General features: G+C 32.0%; 2 protein-coding genes across 2 annotated transcripts; both read right to left on the bottom strand.

Annotated features, from left to right (window-relative positions):
* Positions 1-1,834: 1,834 nt before the first annotated feature.
* On the bottom strand, positions 1,835-3,404 carry LOC130015022 (AAA-ATPase At3g28510-like). The gene has a single exon (XM_056104402.1). It carries the CDS (start codon positions 3,383-3,385, stop codon positions 1,877-1,879), a length of 1,509 nt encoding a protein of 502 aa, XP_055960377.1. The 5' UTR covers positions 3,386-3,404; the 3' UTR covers positions 1,835-1,876.
* A 2,410-nt stretch (positions 3,405-5,814) lies between these two features.
* On the bottom strand, positions 5,815-19,038 carry LOC126665099 (probable polyribonucleotide nucleotidyltransferase 1, chloroplastic). Its single transcript, XM_050357799.2, has 25 exons — positions 18,640-19,038; positions 18,387-18,455; positions 17,694-17,800; positions 17,557-17,599; positions 16,999-17,082; positions 16,451-16,515; positions 16,210-16,366; positions 14,884-14,940; positions 14,109-14,222; positions 13,228-13,491; positions 13,024-13,098; positions 11,949-12,062; positions 11,073-11,165; positions 10,041-10,219; positions 9,713-9,896; positions 9,556-9,603; positions 9,411-9,483; positions 8,992-9,065; positions 8,780-8,887; positions 8,608-8,702; positions 8,244-8,307; positions 7,902-7,955; positions 7,762-7,803; positions 6,628-7,068; positions 5,815-6,142 (listed from the first exon to the last, which is right to left on the bottom strand). The coding sequence occupies exons 1-24, from the start codon at positions 18,940-18,942 to the stop codon at positions 6,715-6,717; spliced, it is 2,820 nt and encodes a 939-aa protein (XP_050213756.1). The 5' UTR covers positions 18,943-19,038; the 3' UTR covers positions 5,815-6,142; positions 6,628-6,714.
* Between the last annotated feature and the right edge of the window lie 1,618 nt (positions 19,039-20,656).

The following is a 20,656-nucleotide window of genomic DNA, read 5'->3' as shown; positions in this document are numbered from 1 at the left end:
ATAAGCGAAAAAAATTGAAATGATAGGATAGGATACTTCTTGATGATTAAACCAGTTGTTTATGTATTCTTTTTATTTTCTAATTTTAAACTTTTATTACAAAACTTAATACTCTGAAAAACTATCGACTTTTGATTTTTGTAATAGCACTCTGATGTTGTAATTTTGTTAATTTTGTCCTTTTTATATTTTTGACTTTCTACAGCACCTTAAGTTGAAAAATTAGACGATTTTATTACTATAAAAATTAAAATATTCAAAGCAATTAAATTTAAGTCATATTATTTTTTTTATTTGCACAAATTCAAACAAATTGTTTAACTTATAAAAATTCAAATAAGTTCCAAATAATAAATTAAACAAAAAGAATAAATTAATTTTTAATTTTTATTAAACATTAAATCAAATAAAAAGCAATATCTCATAGCCTCCGACTCCGAATTCACCACCGCCTTCGTCGAACCCTCACCGCTCGTCTTCCATGGGAGGACGAGCTCGAACAGCTCGTCCTCTTATGGAAGACGAGTTGACGAGCTCGGCAGGTCCGAGTGAGGTGGTGACGGAGTCAAAGGCGTTTTCAATTAATTTACATTAAATCATTTTTTTTATTATTATTTTTTTAAATTTTTATGGAAAAGATGGTTTATTTGTGATATTTATCTATCTATAAGTACTCTATAACTATTCTATAAGTGTGAAGGGGGGAGGACAGACAAAATTATAATATTAGTCTTTAATAATTAAAAAATTACGAAGTTAAATATAAATTTAATTCTAATAAAAAATAACTAACTTTTTATAAATCAAATGTAAAGCTAAATATAAATACAATCCTATTAGGAAAATTATTTTAGGTGACATTTGATAAAACTGAAAATTAAATGCTGAATTTTAAGTGCTGAAAATAATAATTACTAATTACTTTTAAGTGCTGAATCAAATAAGTTTGTTTGATAACTGCAGTTATTGAAAATTATTACAATTATTATTTTTATATATTAAACCTCTGAACATTGATTATTTTAAAAATAAATTATCAAATATAAATTATATATTATTTAAATTTTTATTTGGGTAATGATGATAAGTTGTCTTTAAAGATTATAATAATGCTCTCTTTTACTTTGAAAATTAATCCTTAAAATAAAATATTAATTTTAATATTCTTAAAAACCGTTTAAATCTTGTAATAAATATTGTGTGTAACAAACGGAAGCTCAGCCAATATTTAAAAGAGAAAACATTAAATAAATATCATGTAGACTTTAAAAAAATAAAAATAAAAATAGAGTATAATAGTTTATAAATTTAAGTGTTTATCTTAGTATATATGCTTATTATGATATTTTAAAAAATGGATACTCTTGTTTTAATATCAAAATTTTACGGATTTGGTCGGTTATAGTAAAATCTTTCAGAATCATTAAGATCAGTCCATTTTAAAATCTTCAGAACTTTTTTTAGCCATTAAGCTAATTTTGTACGTAATAATTTAGAGTTAAATTAAAAAATGGCTACATATGTATTTAGCTAGATATGTATTTTAGTTTTGAGCGGAGTATCATTTATGAAAATAATTATGACATTTACTATAATTTATAGTACTTTAGTCTTTTATGTTTGAATCAAGTTATTTAATTTTTTATTTTTATTTTCATTAATATTTTAAATTCTTTATCCGTTTTGATGTTAGTCGATTAAGCTGTTTGACTTAGTAAACAGGTATAAAAATCTCTTTGTATAAGTAAAAACAAAATTAATTCTTAAACTCTTAAATTTAAATATCAAATAAAAACAACACAAACAAAAATTAAACTACAATCTTAATCTCCAAATCTAATTATACAAAAAACAAAAAAACTCAACCTAAAAAGATCTAGACTCTTCCAAGTTTTTTCCATTTTTTCAAAATATATTTTAAGGCTTTTCTTTTATTTCCTTCAGCTTCTTCCTCAGCTTTCTTCTGCTTGGCAACTTCTTCTCCCTTAACCTCAACAGCTTCTATCAAACTCTTCAAAATACAATCCACGTCACTTCCCGGTATAATAACCGGCATTAAAAGCTCCGCCACCTCCGCCGGAGTTACATCAACTTGGTCAAGCAACTCACCAATCTTCCCAAACAACTCATGCGAATCAGTATTCAAATACTTCTCCGCCAGAATCTTGAACCCCTCGAGTTTACAATACGACATCTCGATATGATAATCCATTCTCCCCCGTCGGATCAGCGCCGGATCAAGTTTCTCTTTATGATTCGTCGTAAATATCACAATCCTTTCGCTTCCACTCGCCGACCAAAGTCCGTCAATGAAATTTAATAAACCTGACAGAGTCACCTTACTACCTTTCTTCTTCTTGTCACCTTCGTCGTCAGAGTCAGACTCATCACCGCCGCCTCCTCCGCCGCTACTGCCAATCAAATCCTTCAACGGATCATTCTCATTCTTATCTTTTACGCCGCTACTTCTTTGTCCCGTCAGATTAAGCGAACAGTCGATATCTTCAATAACAATGACAGACTTACTATTTATATCAATCAAAAGCTTCCTCAACTCAGTGTTATCTTTAACCGCCGTTAACTCAATATCGTAAATATTATAATCCAAGTAATTAGCAATGGCAGCGATCAAACTCGATTTTCCGGTTCCCGGCGGTCCATACAGAAGATAACCACGTTTCCACGGCCGGCCAACTTTCGCAAAAAATTCTTTTTCTTTCGAAAACGCTACGAGATCGTTCATGATCGTCGTCTTTTTCGTCGGATCCATCGCGATCGTCTCGAACGTCGCCGGGTGTTCAAAAGTCACATGACTCCATAGATTACTCCTATAATCCCACCAATTATCACTCGGATTATTAGTGTAGAGCTTACGTTTTCGATTCTTAACTGTCGCCGCCTTTCCGACGGTGATCACATGGTTTAAGTACTGATCAAGAACTTGAACTCTATACTTCGGATGAAATTTGAGAAGATAATGGCGTTTAGAAGTAACAGGATTGTATAAAGATATAGATTTAGGGTTAGGTTTTATAGTAAGGGACGTCCATTTAAGTTTAATGCCGTTAAAATAATCAAGAACAACTTCATCATCATCCATGGAAAATAAAAAAGATTTACTTTTTTTAGTTAATTCACCTTTGAGTTGCTGAACTTGGTCCGTGGATCTTGAGCCGAGATACGATTGAATTGCGGCGTACGCGTCGTTACGCATGAATCGAGCTTCATCGGGATACTCTTCGAATTTTACGCACATTGTTGGATTGAAATAATTTTTCAATTTGTACAATATTGAATCAATGTAGTACTGAAAAATTGATGGAATTAATTGTTGGTATGTAGACCATAAACACATGAATAGAACACTTGATTTTAAATTCTCCATCGTCACTTTGGTGTGAAGAGTAGACAACTTTTGTTAATGAGACATAAGACTTTGCCCTTAGCTCTATATATATAGGAGTTTGACGACCAATATGTTCCAGTAAAACATTAAAATTGTCCTAAACCTAATAGGATTAGGCTATAAGTATATGTTTTCCGTAGTTAGTTATTTTCTAACTAGTAATTGGAAATTGAATCCGTTCAAATTTTGGATTAGGCGGATTTTTTCCATGCATAATATAGTATCTTGATTGTGGAATGAATTCATGTGAGTATGGGTTCATTAAGATCCGATCTAAGCAAGGAATTCCCAAATATATAAAAAAAATCATTCTATCAGAATTTAATATGTTGATTTATCTAGAAAATTTGTAAATAATACTCCTTTTTTAAAAATAATATAATTTTCCACCTCACTAATGAACAATTAAAAAAAAATACCCCACTCTTTTATTTTTATTTTATTTCAAAACATATTTTTATTATTATGATGCCTTCTTTTTATTAGTATTTTTTACTTGAAGTATTTTTTTATTCCCAACCACCAATTATCACTCTTACATGTCACTTTCTTTCTCTCTTTCTTTTTCTTTTTTTTCTTTTTTTCTTATTTTGTTTTCCATTTTTGTTCTCTTCTTCTTCATTACTTCGCTCTGACATCGCTCCCCCGCCATTCCGTCACTGCTCCTTCGTTCTTTCATATTTAATTTTATCGATTTTTATTAACTCGTGGTGATTTTTACAATTTATTTTAACTTCCAGAACTAAAATAAATTGATCTTAATTTTTTTTTCAGTTTTTAGATCTGAGAATCTGCATTAAAAAACGATTTTCAGCTGAAAAAAAAAACGAATTTCTGCAAAAAAAAACGAATTTTCTCTGCAGAAATCAGTGTCTGATTATCATATTATTATCATTGTATTATCATGTCGTTATCATAACACTGTAATATGGTAATATTATGATAACTACATGATAACAGAGTATGATAAGATTATGGTAATTGTAAGTAAAAGAATTTACAGAAAGATTCATGATAATAGTATGATAAGTTTATAATAATTGTATGATAGCATACACAAAAAAATTACAAAAGGATTCATGTTAACAATATGATAATGTTATAATAATTAGATCATAACATAGTAAATTTTTTTATTATTTAAATATCCTGCGTAAAATGAGACTAGATAATTATATCTTTTTTTAACATGAAAAGGTAATTTTTATACATGTTTAATGATAGAAAATTTATGTTATATAAAAAAACAAAAAATTCCAGATTTGAAACGAAGATGAAGAAGAGAAACAATGAATTTCCGATATGATGAAATCAAAATAGAAAACGGCAACAGTGACAACAAGCGGAAAAAATGACTCTGACGGCGAGACAAAGGTGGAACGGCGGAGACGGAGCGTGAAGAACATATTTGAAGATTCTGTTCTATTGGATTTAAGATGAAGAGCTGATGATGGAGAAGAAGAAGAAGAAGTTGTGAAAGGCAAGTTCAGAGAAAGACCAGAGAGAAAAATGAGGAGAGAAAAAATAATTGCAATTATGAAGGTTTGTTTGAGAGGGGAGTATATATAGTACCGTATAAAAGAAAGAATTCGTTCCGTCTTACGTATTTTAGAGATATAAAAGTAGGAGCAGTATAAAAGTAAAAAGTTTGGGAAAGTTGGTTAAATCTGTAAAAGTCCTTAATTATTTAAATCTATCAAGTTTGCATATTGTATTTAAACGGATTCGGACTATTCATTTTAAGACACTGGTGTCGCTTTACGTGTTTCACACGTAACTCGTAGTGTGACTCATCAAAATATTATATTTATATTTAATTAATAATTATTTTTATAATTATAAATTGTATTTAAATAGCAAATATTAAATAATTATTGAAATAGTAGTTAATTAGAAGTAGTCTATTTTATTTCTAAAAAACAGATAGAAAATGTAAATAATAATTAAATTAGTTATTTATTAAAAGTAATTAAAGATCGGTGGTTTTTCAGTCTATTAGCCTATTACAAAATGAAAGATCCGTATTTGATAAAACTTTTCTTACATTCCATTTAGTTTTTATTTAAAGAATATTTATATTTTTTTTCCTTTTTAAATAATATTATTTCAATTAATTAAATTGTTCAAGGAAATATAGATTTTAAAATTAGGATGATGTATATTTAGAAAAACCCTCACTAATAGAAAGTGTTTGTCGTTAAAAGGTTATTTTAAAAAAACTTAGTATCTATATAAAATAATACTAATAAGAAACTAGTAAATAAATTGTAATTTACAGTGATGTGCATGTGCTTAAGGTTTAAAAGAATGTATATTAAGCATATCTGAGCATAAAATTGAAAAATATGTATGCTGTTGCTTTTAGTTTTAAGTAATATTTGAAATGTCAGTTAGAAATAGCTTCAGGATACATGAATAAAAAATCAAATAAAACAGCATAAAATGATTATGTTCAGATCATTATCATGAGATGACCATCCAATTAATGAGTAATTTTACATAAACAGATAACTAATAATTTAGGAGATGTAACAATAAAAGTGATATCTGCTCACGAAACCTTCAATTAAGAAGAATACTACAAGTTTCTGGTTTGCTTTCCTCTGCTGCAGCAATAAGTGTTCTTACACGATGAACCAAGAACAATTTTCAATTGCTTTTCTTTTCCACCGGAAAACGAGCCCTTCCGCCTTATTGAATGCTTTCGGATTGCAGTACACAACAATGAAATACTTCCTGCCAAAGAGAAAACAAATTAGCCTTCCTCTATATGCATTTATCTGTAAGAGCCTACACTGAGTGGGTTTAATGCTAATGCTGTAATACAGCTGATTCTATTGTGAGAAATTTATAAACGGAGTAGCCAGTAACAAGACATAAGCATAAGCTATTTGTTGATTACTGATACATATTATTGGTTCTGTGCTGCTGTGTTTGTTTCCTTTTTCTTCTTCTTTTTCCTCTTTGTAGTTCAGAATTCCCTTTTCCGTTGGAAATTACATTTATTTGTTAATGAAGTACATAAACTGCACACAATTTTCCGTACCTAAACGTTCTCTTTTTAGGGTTGCAATTTTAATTTCATAAAACAGTTGGCAGTGTTGGATCAATTCTAGGACAACGTAAATGAGCAAGATATATATGTATACCTATGATCTATAAGCATACATACATACCGAGAAGACAGACATGGCAAGAGAAAGAGAGTTAACATGCCGTACCTTTGCTTCCAGTTAATGATGCAGCTCGTCTAGCATAGCAAGGACCAACAAATCCCCTGTCAATAAATTAAGAAGAAAACATGCTCATTATCCTATTTTGGCCTCTCCATTTACCAAACTATTCTCATCTTTGGTAGTAATGCTGCTGGCTACTTTATTGCTGCCTCTTTTAGGTCTGTATTTGTGGGTATTAGGTCCATCTCTTGCAGAGCTGACCAATCTCTTGAGAAGTTTCTTTTGGGAAACTCGGGCATTGTCTCCTGTATTACTTTTTGGAGAAGTTACAAGTTCTGGGGCATTGCTATTCTCCTTCAATTGTTCAATCTGCCCTTCAGTAACACCAACATTTGGATCATTTTCAATTCCTTCGCTGGGATTCTCCTCAGTTGGCTCAGGAAGTAATGCCTTGCGGCTAAGGCGGAGTTGTCCCTTCTCATTTACCTGTATTGGACACTCGTGCTAAGTAGATACCAAAGAACAGTTTCTCTGGGTGATATTCTCGCAAAAAATTATGGTCTTTCTAGCATGCAGAACGCATATTTTGCAGAGCACTGACTTAAAAATAACATGAAGACAAAATGAACCTATTCTGCTTAATATCGAGTCAACATTTGGATAAGCGCAATCAACATCGAGCAGAAGTCAATACATCAGGGGTAAAAAACAATGGGAGAACCCCAAATTCAAATTTGAACCTGTCATGGGGTACAAAGGTACCCATATGACTATGTCACAGTCTACTAAGAAACTGTCTACAACCCACTGAAACTCTGCAGGCTGAAATTTCGACAATTTCATACAAGAATCTAAACTTAAAGATTGCTGATTTGTAAAAAAAAAACTATGTATTTATGACTTCAGTAACCAAATCGATCCAAGAAACAAAGACAGCCGACTTATTTAGTACAAAAGGTAGCTTTATAAAAAAAAAAAAAACATGACAATAGGGATCGAGGTTAACACATTCACTGATTACTTCATAGACGTGCACAAGCTCCTAAAGTCCTAACAAATGACACAGGCTAGTCAAATCAATGAAACCATGGTCCCAATTGCAAGCTCTACATTTTTAATGACACTTTGTTGAGGCCAGGTTTGGAAATGAGAGGGAGAAAAAAATAGGAAGCTCTGTACCTCAATAAGTTTAACATCAATACGGTCTCCGACATTCACAGCCTGAAACACAATTAGCAGTAGAAAAATTATGTTCTCATAATAGAAGAAGTGTCATCTTCGGTTGCTAAAAGAAAGCAGGAAAAGAAAATATTACTTACATCTTCGGCCTTTGCCAACCAGCTGGAAGTCAGTTCACTGATATGACATAGTCCCTGATATATTTAAAAAGTTCAGGAAATCATCGAGTTTTTCTTCTTTTTTACAGAGGAGCTCTAAACTTTATTTGTTGACATTACATATTGAACAAGAGGAACATTACAAATATCAATTGGTAACTGTTCTCATTATATTAATAGATGAGTGTTGGAAATGCAAATAACAAGACTGAAAAACTGTGGAAGCTACCAAAAAAAGGAGAGCGTGGAACTTGTTTATGCAAGAATAAGTTTGGGACAGTGTTTCCATAAGTAATACAGACATGTTGAAGAATAAATATGTACCTCGCGTCCAGGGGCTATCTCAACAAAAGCTCCATAAGGAGCTATTGATTTAATTTCACAATTCCTGAGGGAAAAGAAGCATAAAGATCATTCTATTATCAATCAAGCAACAGTTTAGGATGAGCAATATTCCCAGAAGATGTCAATGGTTAACTGAGTATAATGTATACACAATATTAGCACTTAACACATATCCTAAACAATTAATCTCATTATTCATGTAAGCCCTTTAAAACATATCTATAATACAATCTTTTAACTGAAGATATGCAATTTCGCTTTTTTTTTTAGTCTGCACAAAAGTCTAAAACAAACCAACTTAAAAGAGGATCATAAAAGAACAGTGGCCCACAAAATACTGTACCTATAGACATCACCAATAGTTGGAACCATTGTAAGATTCATGATAATAGTTTTGGACTTCTCAAGGCTTGACAAATCCTTAGCGGTAATTTTTACCTGAAAAAGGCATTATCAACCAATTGCATATGTGTTCATCTAATAAAATCGAAGAAAAGTTCATTGACTGATCTTACAATTCCACCATCATCTGTGTCAATAGCCTCAATTCCCGTCTCTTCTATGATACTCCTCACTTTCTTCCCTCCAGGACCAATTATCATGTTAATTTTTGATGGATGGACCTGTAAAATATACAGAAGTTAAGAGCCTGTATTTTTGCAACATAAGTGATCAAATTTAAGTTTCAACTGGCGTATATCCGAAAGACGATAATAAATAAACAAACCTTCATAACATGAATCAAAGGGGCATGCTTAGAAAGCCTTTGAGAAGGGGGAGGTGAGCATTTCAACATTTCAGCTGGATAATTAGAAAGACTATATTAGATCAGTCAACTGTCAAATATGAACCCATATACATTTGAAATCAGTCATTCCAACAAGAGTTCACAATACAAAACGTCAGTGATGAAATATGTTCATTTTTGTTTAGTAAGATCCTGGCAATCTATTTGTAACTCTTAAATGTAATACGAAAATGCAATACAGAACTTCGATGTGATTCTTCTGAGCTATCGACACTTAACCAAGTATTAAATGCTTCTTAAAATTTCATGAAAAAATTCCATGTTCTGGTTAAAACTTAAAGATGTCCACAAGCTATTTAGCAAAGAAATTTTAAGAGTACATTGCCCATGTAAAATACCAAGAATATGCTTCCGGCCTTCTCTAGCCTGTAGCAATGCCTTTCTCATAACAGGTAAAGTGATGCCTCCAACCTATCATATAAGAAAGGAATTGATTATGTGACTGTCATGAAACAAAAAATGCACATGACTAGATGTCATTACCTTTATGTCCATCTGAAAAGCAGTTACTCCTTCCTCATTTCCAGCAACCTGCAATTGTAATTTTTCTAAACGTTAATTCTTTGAATGCAATTATAATACTCTCCACCTAAACTTGATATAAGAAAAACACTGATGGATGAATAATAGTAATCATTACTTTGAAGTCCATATCCCCAGAAGCGTCTTCGGATCCAGTTATATCAGAAAGAATAAGTGGTGTTCCATCGCCGCCAAATTCTTCAGTATCAAGAACCATGCCCATTGCTATCCCCGCAATTGAGCATTTTAATGGAACTCCAGCATCTTGTAATGCCAAGCAACCTCCACAAACAGAGGCCATACTGTTTGACAATTAATAGTAAACCTAATCACATAACGAGTGGTTTGACAAGTAATAGATAAAATGTATATCAAATATAAACTAATGAAGATGCTGGAAAACCATCTAGTAGCACCTAAACAAAAATTTAAAGTTGGCTTCTGACCTTGATGAGCCATTACTTTCAGTGATGGTGCTCTCAACTCGGATAGTGTATGGAAATTCATCTTCAGAGGGCAATATAGGTTCTAGAGATCTCTCTGCAAGCATTCCATGTCCAATTTCTCTTCTACTAGGGGCCCCCATCCGCCCCGCTTCCCCAACAGAAGATGGGGGAAATGAGTACTGGACCATTAGAATAAAAGAAGATTAACGGTTAGTCTCTTTTCCAGAAAGAAAGTACATTATATAAAAATTCAAAAACAGTTGTGATCAGCAAACTAATTGCCACCCGCCAGAGTTGACAATGAAAACCACCAGATAGGAATATCATATGATACAGCTAATATTAAGCAGCTGGACACTCCATTATCCGGTGCAAGTAGTGACAATGATATTTAAGAAACAAAAACAACATTTTGAGAATTTTATTCTAATAATAGTACAAGTTTGTTTAATCCTATATGAGGGGCTTAACTTCCAAAACGAAAAACATGGATTTCCCAAAATATCTCAAGAAAGATTCTGTAAAGCAGATAACTGGCATGACAAAATGATTGCAGAATCTCCCGAATTGCACCAATAAGGTGGAATAAAAGAGAAATTTAAAGATGCTTAGCAGTATCTAACAATTAATGGAACTCGGCCATGAAAATATCTTAAACGAGTTTTAAAATACATTCTAATAACATTTAAATTTTTCCTTTTAAGCCATTAAGACCACATATATATATATTCTTAATTTATTTTGAAAGAATTAACTGTTTATCTAAAGCTTATATTTCTTGATCTAAAGATAATATTCAAAGAAGCTATTTTACAGATCAGGTACGACAGGAAAAAATATACATAATCTATTAGATGATAAATAGTTGTAAGCTCAGACATACTATTTAAATTAATAGATTTCAGAAATAACTACAAGTGCTCCAGCAAAAGAAACTTTTACACCTATTGACAGCAGGAAACATAAATGTTTTATATATAACTGTAAGCTCAACAAAATAACTATGTGCAATGAGAACTGTTCTAAAGAGACCTGAAGATAGAACCTCTTGAATTCATCCACGTCCACGAGGTTGTCTACTTTTTGTGCCATTTGTTTATCACCGAGTGTAGCTACTGCTATTGACTGTAAAAAAGAGAAGGTAAAAAAAAGGAAGAGGTCGTTTCAAGAAAGAAAAAAATTGGAAAAGGAACTTTAGTAACTAAACATGCACAAGAGACCTAACAACAAAAGAGTACATATTTAACTGCATCGCTAGACAACATTCTTCTAGTGGTACTGACTCCATAAGTATGAGAAAAAAAATCAAAACGAGCTTTTAAGACGGCATTGCAACCTAACTAAATACTTTAAAATATGCTTAGGTAGCAATCTCAGCTGATCAAAAGAAACTAATAAACACACCAGACCCTTATTGAATAAATTATGATGGAGAAAAATCAAACAAGTTTGGTAGCTAAGCAGATAGCTTATGACTTATTTTAAAAGTGGCAAAGCATGTGAAGAATCTGATGTTAGAGAATTTGGCATCCCTTTGACAAATAAACATCTTAGATATTCACAGACCATTATTAGATGCAGCCTAAAGAAAACCAAACTTCCATTGCTTGAATTTGTCACATTATATAAAAAAAAGGATATATGAGTTAGACAGACCATGCATAAAACTTGGCAGATAATCGAATCCGCAAAACACAAATACAAGAACTGATAGATTTTGAGAAAAGCTTAATCGCAAAACAGAAAATAAACGCCAACCCTGCCATTGACAGGTGCTTCAAAGATGCATAACGGTAAATTCATTAACAATGACCGGTATACATGAAAGAAAATCTCCTTCTCTAATAAACAGCCAATAAGGGAGTAGCATACAAAAATATTTCAACAAAAGAAGACACCTATTTGAACCTGTGTTTCTCCACGAGTGAAAAGAGTACTTCCATGGGCCCTAGGAAGTAATCCACATCTTGAGTTAATGGGACGTATGCCTTCTGGAGTTCGCCCATCACTTCTTTTTCCTCCCTGTAATAATACCAATGTTGAATGAACACAAGAAATGAACATCCCAACAACAATCATGTTTGACTAAGAATTAGAAATTTTCCATAAAAAGAAGAATATCCCAGGGTCAGAACCTTATGATACAGGAAGGTCCACTACATAAGATCATTGATTATGCTGTCATATGGTTCATGATAACACAGCACGTAAGTTTGCTGATATTATGAGAAATAACAATGCAACCCTTGACATATGAGAAATACTGAAGCCCTTGAACGAAGTATCAAGAAGTTGTTCTAGAATTTATTAACTTAGTTTTCCCTGTATCAAGTTCATTTATAAATAGTTCTTATTTAGTTAGGAAATGTTTCATAGCTTCTTACTTTTATATTTAAGACTTAGGGTGTAGAGTATTCAGTCATTTTTTGCATTATTTGTAACTTTGCAGCCATCATATGCACATTAGGGATTTCTATTTGAATTAATTTTGATGTAGAACATATTGTTTGGAGATAGCTCCAGAAAAAAAAATGAGAGTAAAATACAGGAAAAATAATAGAAGAAACAATTCCATGCTATCAAAGCAAAAGGTTTTCCAAAGTTCAAGAGACTATGAAACCTTGGGTATGAATATCCATCTACTACTTTATAATTGTCAGGTAAGAATTCAATTTACTAGAGAATTTAAAAGAGAAAGATGCTGTTACAAGTTAGCCAAAAACATTATGCTTCTGACTTCCTTTCCAATCAGGTTAGAGTTAAGGACAAGTTAAAATTCAATATTTCACAAGGTACAATCTCCCAAGTAAGACTTGAATAATTTCTCTCTTTGCCCTTCTCTTTGTTTCCCTTATAGACAAAGGGTAGAAAATAAGCCAAGTTTCCTTTCATTAATTTTGTTTGGGTTCTTGCTCTTGTAATGAAAAAAAAGAAAATAAAAATGTTATATAAAAACAACTGAAAGAGACAGCAGTCACAGTACCTCTACAATACGTCTGCGAAGGAATTCAGAAGTAACGTCCTTGAATACCAGTTTAACATCTACCTCGAAAAATAGCTACAAGATGTGAACCAAGGTAATGTGTTCAAGTCTTGGAGGAAAAGAAGATATATAGACAAATACATAAAAGAACTCATACTTAATAAAACCAAACAGGAGAAATTAGTAAACTGAGTTGAGACTAACCAAGGGAGAGGATTTACGTGTTGGTGGCTTTATGTGGATATCACCTTCATCCACTTCACCATCCACGACAACTTCCTCATCCTCATCTTCTTCCTCAAGTAAATCTGCAACTGTCTCAGTGGCTCCGAAACTAGTATCCTTACTTACATATCCTTCTTCTGTAAGTATCCTGATAACCTTTTCTTCCAATGATGACAGGGCCTTTCTTCTTGGTATTTTGTTCCTAATTTGCAGCACTTTCACCAACTCATCACCAGCAATTTCCTGTCCAAGAAACAATAACATAACACTGAAGTGATTTAGATTTTAACAAGTGTTGTACTCAAAATACACGTTTTGTACTGGAATATATGACAAAAAGGGACATAAGGATCTTGTAAGCCAGAATTACAATATTAAATAGGAATAATTGAAAGTCCATAATTCAGGAGACTCAAAATTGCTGTGTGAAAAGCAGGTCCTTCCTATCAGAAAATAGTGCCACAGCTTGCATGGGAAACTAGAAGACAGTTTTAGATTTCTATATCATCCAAATTCTATTGGCCAATTTAAGTTCAACAAAGTTGCAAGGGTGAATATCATCAGAATGCTGCGAACTTGAGAAAGTATGTCACAATCAAAGAGTATAAGTTTATAACAATCAGTTATGGATCTTTTATTTGCTATATCCATCTTGTATATTCTATACAATTTAATAATTCAAGACAAATTAGCACTTCCCATCATATGAGTGTTCTTATAAAAAAAAATCCATGATATATAGCATTTAGTAATCTATTAAGTAATTTTGAACTTAATCACACTTTGGCCCATAAAGTACAGAAGCAGGGACAAGAACTTCAAAGAAATAATATAGAGGATAAACAGGGTTGATATCGCACCTTCACATGCTTATATAACTCAGGGGGAGGTAACTTGATTGCATCAAACATTTTTGGTTTACCACACATCTTAACCAATGCCTCCGCCTCATTGCAAATAGCCCGTATTGCATCCTGACTTCAGTAAACAGGCAACAATTCAAAAATCTAAATGGAGTTATTGCTGCACTAGAGCACTATCAAGTGATAAAAGAAAACAGGTGAACAATTAAACACTCATCATAGAAAAGAATTTTGAAAACCCCAAAAGAAGCAATATGCAGGTGCATTTCTAAAAAACATGAAGACAGAAGAAGAATATAAAGTCAAAACAAGCAAAAGGACAAGAACACGTGCGTCACAGATTTATATCAATGATGTTTTTCATATGCCATTTGAATTCTCTTCCTACTAGTATAATACAATAACTTGCAAACAATATCAAAAGAAAAACAATGATAGACATTACAATAAACATCGATAAGTAGCTATCACTTGCTGCCATACTTCCATATCAAGAAAGTAAATAATCATAACATTGACAAGAAACAAAACCATCAGATAGTTTATGTGATTAGACTATCAACAGAGTTACATAATCATGGTCTTCTATATGAGTAGCTAGTATATGATGTGATTGTCAGTCCACACGACCATTTCCTAAGAGCATAGAATTTACAAAATTAATTTTCTTTAATTTACAAAAGTGCAAAAGCGACTGTAAATGGCTCCAATTCGCATTAAGTCATGACCATATAGAGTATAGATAGATGAAGTGGCATATAACAAACCGAACCTGCCCAACTTGTACAGCTTCAAGTAACTTTTCTTCGGGGAGGAAACTACAATAACCCTGCATGGGATAAAGGAAACTGGATTTTAAATTATTTAAAACCACAAAAAGAAAAGCAATGACAGCAAACAATCTAAGTGCATTTCCAGGTTTTGATGAATTATCAAAATGGTGGAGCGGAATGTGACATAACTTTAGTGAACAAGTTACTTTCACTTTATATTCTAATTACTCAATAAACATAAAGCATACTAGTGTAAGGGTGTTCTCGGAGTCTATATATTTTCTTCTTTTTAGCAGTTAGCACTTACAATTGAAATAAAAGGCAATTCATATAATAATGAAAAAGAAATGAAATAAAAAAAAAAAGCAAATCCAGTGACTGTAAATCCAAACTACTGATAGGCGTTCATGCTTTTCTTATATTTTTTTAATCATGAGTGAATAGCATTAAGCCATTAAGCAATCAAGGACATCATATGTATGAAACTTCCCGAGTAATAAAATGTAAGAAGAGAAAAATCAAATTATAGCACTTTTGGTTGTAGACCACAAGAAATAAAGTTAGGTGAAGAGATAACAACTCATGCCGGTATCACATTACGAAACTGACAAATGAATAGCAGGATGAAATCATCCATCAAAATCGTGGTAGAGACCAAAGAGTGAACCAGTTATGGAAATTTTGGAAAAACGGTCAGCTAAGCAAAAAAACAAGCACCGTGGTCTACACTTCAAGTAACAATTGAACCATGGTTACTATATGCTGACAGCTAATCAAGTCATAATACTGCCACACATATCAGTCCTTATTAAAATGAAAAGATAGCTATACAAATCTAAAGTAACATTAGCAGCAGTAAGCTAATAATAATTAGTATTAGACTCGAGGGTTAGCACTTAGCATGAATGACCATAAAATGATCCCCTTCTGACTTTGATTGGTCATGTACTGTTTTATAACAAAGGTTCAAGTCATGTTCCTTTCTCCACTAGACTACTAGAGGATTCTAGATGTTTATGGCTAGAGATTCTTCAGTAAAATCAAACTCCATCCATGTGTTTACAGACTTTTAGCAAACTAGTTAGTATTTTATGATACTAAACGGCTCTATTTGATACATTGCATTATAATGTAAAACACTTGCAAAAAGTTATCCGGTATGTCCAGTTAAAATAGAATATCCATATTCTATGACGTGAACTAAAGCAAATAAAAATATCTGGCTGATTGAATCAAAGTAAATTGTTATTTTGATTACCAATTATAGATAAGGTTGGAATTAAGAAAGGAATTGAAGTTTAAACAATAAGAGAGCAGGAGCTGACCTCTATCATTAATATTGCACTGTCTGTGCCTGCCATCACCAAATCCAGATCGGACTTCTCCATCTCTACAGTGGTCGGATTCACAATAAACCTATCACCAATAAGGCCAACTCGAACTCCAGCAATTACTTTTGTTGTTGGCACTTCTGAAAGAGCTCTGTGATTTTACGTCCAACTATTAAAACTAAATGCATTTATGCAGCATTACAGAAAAACGATTTATAATTATGGTACAACTTACACTGCGATGCCAGCTGCTGTGATGGCTAAGGCATCAGGGGAATGCAAACCATCATAACTCAAAACCTATGGACATTGCAGCAGTAAATATCTGTTAGTTGGAATAGTATCCACTACAATAATGCTACAATCCATCAACAAATGCACCACGAATTTAGAATTTCAAGGACTACATATTAATAACTATTGATTCAAAACACAAAAGGGCATGAACTCAAACCATCAATAAGAAGCAAACCACAGCCACAAGCAAGCAGTGTACCCTTACTTTGGGTCAATTTCAACATTATTAATTCATTCTATGTACTTTTGCTAAATTATGTCTCATGTTTCCTTTCAAGAAACATGCAATAAATGTTATTAATTGAGAAGTCAAAACAGTCCACATTGGATTGCCAGTGCAAAGCAATAACTTCAATAGAAGTTTGGATACAAATGAAGGGTTACAAAGATTTTGAAGCAAATTAAATCTTCCAAGTAATGCAGATAGATTTCTCACAACATAGTGTCCAGAAAATTACATTATAGCCAGAATTCTGCAATACTTACCCAAGATAGTATTTGAGTCTCATGGTAGAAACCCTTAGGCATGGTTGGGCGTAAAGGCCTATCAATCAATCTACACGTCAGAACCTACAACCAGCACAAAGATGAACACTTAGAAAAACGAGCAAGAAATTTTTCAAAGGCACCAAACTATGTGTTTGAAATCATAGAGTAAACTGTCATATGCTTAAATGTAATGCTTAATCAGCTTATTGACCATACTGACTTTTCACTATTAAATTTCTATGCATCCAGCAATCATCAGTAACAATAATTGGCACAAATTGCTAAAGAAAAGAATTTTGGACAATAAGCTCCAAAACAGAGTAGCATGCCTATAAGTTACATTCATCCATAGATAAAAAATGTGATATCTAAAACAAAGTCTTATAGACCTTCCAACAGGGCCTACTTCTTACCTGATGCTTACACTCAAGCAAACAAAATAAACATGAAAATGGCATGAATGTAAATCTATATGAAGTTCTTAGTGAAAGGCAACCACTTCGGCAACAACTAACAGCATAAGCGTTATTTACAATTGTACGGGGATGGCAGTACCTCATTATCTTTTGCCCTCCCTTCTCGTTTGAAAAAGCCTCCACTGGACAAATGCAGTTAAAGAAAAAAAAAGGTTATTGGCCTTCTTCAAATAAATTTAGAGATGAAGAACGGCTGGAAAGTATAAGAAAGTATACCTGGTTCGGCCTGCTGCTGAAAAACGCTCTTGATAATTTACAAAAAGGGGGAAAAAATCAGAAGGCTCACTGGGAACATCATTCAAACAAACAGTTGTGTAGACAATCTACATAAAGAATCATCAATAAATAAGAAACAAAAGTCCATCTGCAAACCTCGAGATTAAGATAAAGATGTCAAATATGAAATGTTTCAAACATGAGAATCATGTTAATCAATGTAGATTTACACAATACAAAGTGTACGAATTTTTTTTGCAGAAGATGAACGCACCACCAACTCCTTGACTTTGTTAGAAATCCAGCCTAGCCATATTTGCTATTGTGAAGCAATCAAATTACAACAAATACATGTATCCATCTCTTTATTTTAAATTAAATCAAGCATCATCAATCATTCCCTCAATGTAAGAAGCCCTCCACCCAATACTGTGGGAGAAGAAATCTAAAAGTTCCAACTTTCACCACATTGGGAAGAGTATTAATCAGCTATAGCAGCCAACAAAATCTATATCCAACAACTTATCATGCCATTATGCAAATAAAAGTATACATGTACCGACAGTTTGGTACTTCATAAACCTATAAACATCCAGCAGCCAACGTCCAGTTATGCGGTAGAAAATAAAAATTCCGCCATTCGGTTTATAAACTAAAGAACAAAAGTAACCAGATATGCAAGCATGAACTTACAGTTTCTCCATCAGTCACCATAACAGCACCACTAGCTTGTCTCCCAATGTGACCCGTCTCGACCAAAATCTAAAACAAGCACAAACAAAATTCACATTACCATAATTACATACATACACACACATTTCACATGCTAAGACTATATTAATTCCAAATGCATAACATAGAAAAAAATCTACAACTAAAGTAAAACTAAATTCAAAATTCAAAACATAAACCCTAAATTCTCTGAAAAAAATGAACAGAAATTTACATGTCTATCACCAAACGGAATTTTAACAGAGACAGGTTGAGGAAAAGGCTGATGAGCTCCATCAATTACGACCGACTGAGCAATTTCCGAGTCTTCTAAGGCTCGGGAAGTAATCCGTTCACTTCTTTTTTTAATTTTAGATGGAAACAGCAACGACAACGAACGGAACTTGGAATTTGAAGAATTGATAGAGCGAGGGCAATTTGGGGAGAGGAAGAATTTGCAGCGAGAAGTGGAATGTGTAAATGAAGAAGACGAAGGACAATGGAGAGTAATTTTACTGCTGCTAGGGTTTGCTAACATTTTTGTTTATTGGAGCTTAGAGTTGAGTTGCTATGGTGGCGAGTTGGAGAAAGAAGACACAGAGGAGGTTTATCCGTTTAGAAGGCGCGCAGTGGTTTTCTTTTTTATGGATTTTTTGTCGATAGAATTGACCCTTATAGTTTTTACAAATTTCAATTTTACCTCGCTTAATAGTTCTTTATCAAACCTAGGTCTACCTTCTTCGAAGACGTGGTTTTTTCAAGATTATTGTAGGGGTTTATATGAAATATTATTTTAAAAAAGAAATCTTTCAAAATAAATTAAATATTTCAAAATAAATCAAAAAAAAAAATTACTTACATTCATAACAAAAGGAGAAAGTTCACATTTTCGAACCAACTAGTAAATTATAAACACATGACACACTTAAATTGAAAAAAAAAGTTAAGAAAACATGTTATATAATTATTAAACAGATGTAAAAACGCGTCAAAATGAGTCAGTATCATGTCAAAAAGCACGTCAGTCACGCGTCAACGCTTGTCAGCGTGTTAGAATTATTTAAACATATAGTTTTTATATATCTTTTATGTATCATTAATGTATCAAAACATATTTGTAACTCACTTTCAGTTTTTATGATTTTATTTGATTAATTAATCAACCAAGTTCACTAATTAGGAAACTGTACTGGATTTTTATTATTAGATAAATCTGTTTCAAGTGTCCAAAAATCCAAAAGCTTGAAATAGTTGAGGATGTGGTTTTGTCATAAAAAAAATTAAATAGAGTATTTGAATTACTTTTGTTGATTGAAAATAATGTATTTGTATCTATAATGTATCAGTCTCTTCAAAATTTATGCATTAAAAATAATTATCATGAGTTGCAATTACTGATTTAAAAAAGTTATAATAAATGGTGTATCAGCGATGTATCAGTGTTGTACATATAATGTATTGTTGATGTATCTAATATGTATACATAATAACATATACATACAAACTGAACCAATTTAGTTTTAGCTAGAGATACTAAAAGTTTAAGACGAATCAAGCAATATGTTGTTAATAAGAGCATAAGATTTTAAAAAATTTAACCTATGGTGTATCTACAAAATTTATTTTGTTAAAATAATAAAAAAAAAAGATAAAAATATGTATATATGATGTATCAGTTGTGTATATATGATGTATTGGCGATTTATGTACAATGTATTAGTGGTATATATACGATGTATCATTGATGTAACCAATATGTATATACATAATAAATTGAACAAATAACTATATAATGGCTTCATTAAATTTATCATCAGTTGAAGTTAATCTTACACGTACGAGTTTCTATCAAAAATGTAAATATGTACATTTTTTTAATTTACATAAAAAAAATGGAATATCATAAATAATTCAGATACATCTTAGAAACAAGCCATTTACATTTTGAAAACATTTCAGATACATCTCATAAATAATATAGTTACGTCTCATAACTAGCTCAGCTATATTCTTCAAAATGAAAAAATAGTCTAATTTTTTTGCAAGAAATATTGATGAAACAATGGCGTATCTACGAAATTTATTTCATTAAAATAATCAAAACAAAAAATGAATATATATCCATGATAAATCTGTGGTGTATCTATGATGTATCTTATATTTATCTATGATATGTCGATGGTTTAGATACGGTGTATTGTTGATTAATACAAGATGCACATATATAATAAACTGAACTAATAACTATATAA

Source organism: Mercurialis annua, linkage group LG1-X, assembly GCF_937616625.2.
Source record: "Mercurialis annua linkage group LG1-X, ddMerAnnu1.2, whole genome shotgun sequence".
NCBI classification, from domain to species: Eukaryota; Viridiplantae; Streptophyta; class Magnoliopsida; order Malpighiales; family Euphorbiaceae; genus Mercurialis; species Mercurialis annua.
This window is presented reverse-complemented; position numbering and strand designations above follow the sequence as displayed.

Excerpts from the sequence above, each read along its gene's own strand:
- LOC126665099 (XM_050357799.2), bottom strand. The coding sequence starts at position 18,942 with ATGTTAGCAAACCCTAGCAGCAGTAAAATTACTCTCCATTGTCCTTCG. Across the intron at positions 14,941-16,209 it reads GTGCAATATTAATGATAGAG|GGTTATTGTAGTTTCCTCCC; the intron begins GTCAGCTCCTGC and ends TATCCCATGCAG. Across the intron at positions 9,604-9,712 it reads CTGGGGATATGGACTTCAAA|GTTGCTGGAAATGAGGAAGG; the intron begins GTAATGATTACT and ends TTACAATTGCAG.
- LOC130015022 (XM_056104402.1), bottom strand. The coding sequence starts at position 3,385 with ATGGAGAATTTAAAATCAAGTGTTCTATTCATGTGTTTATGGTCTACA.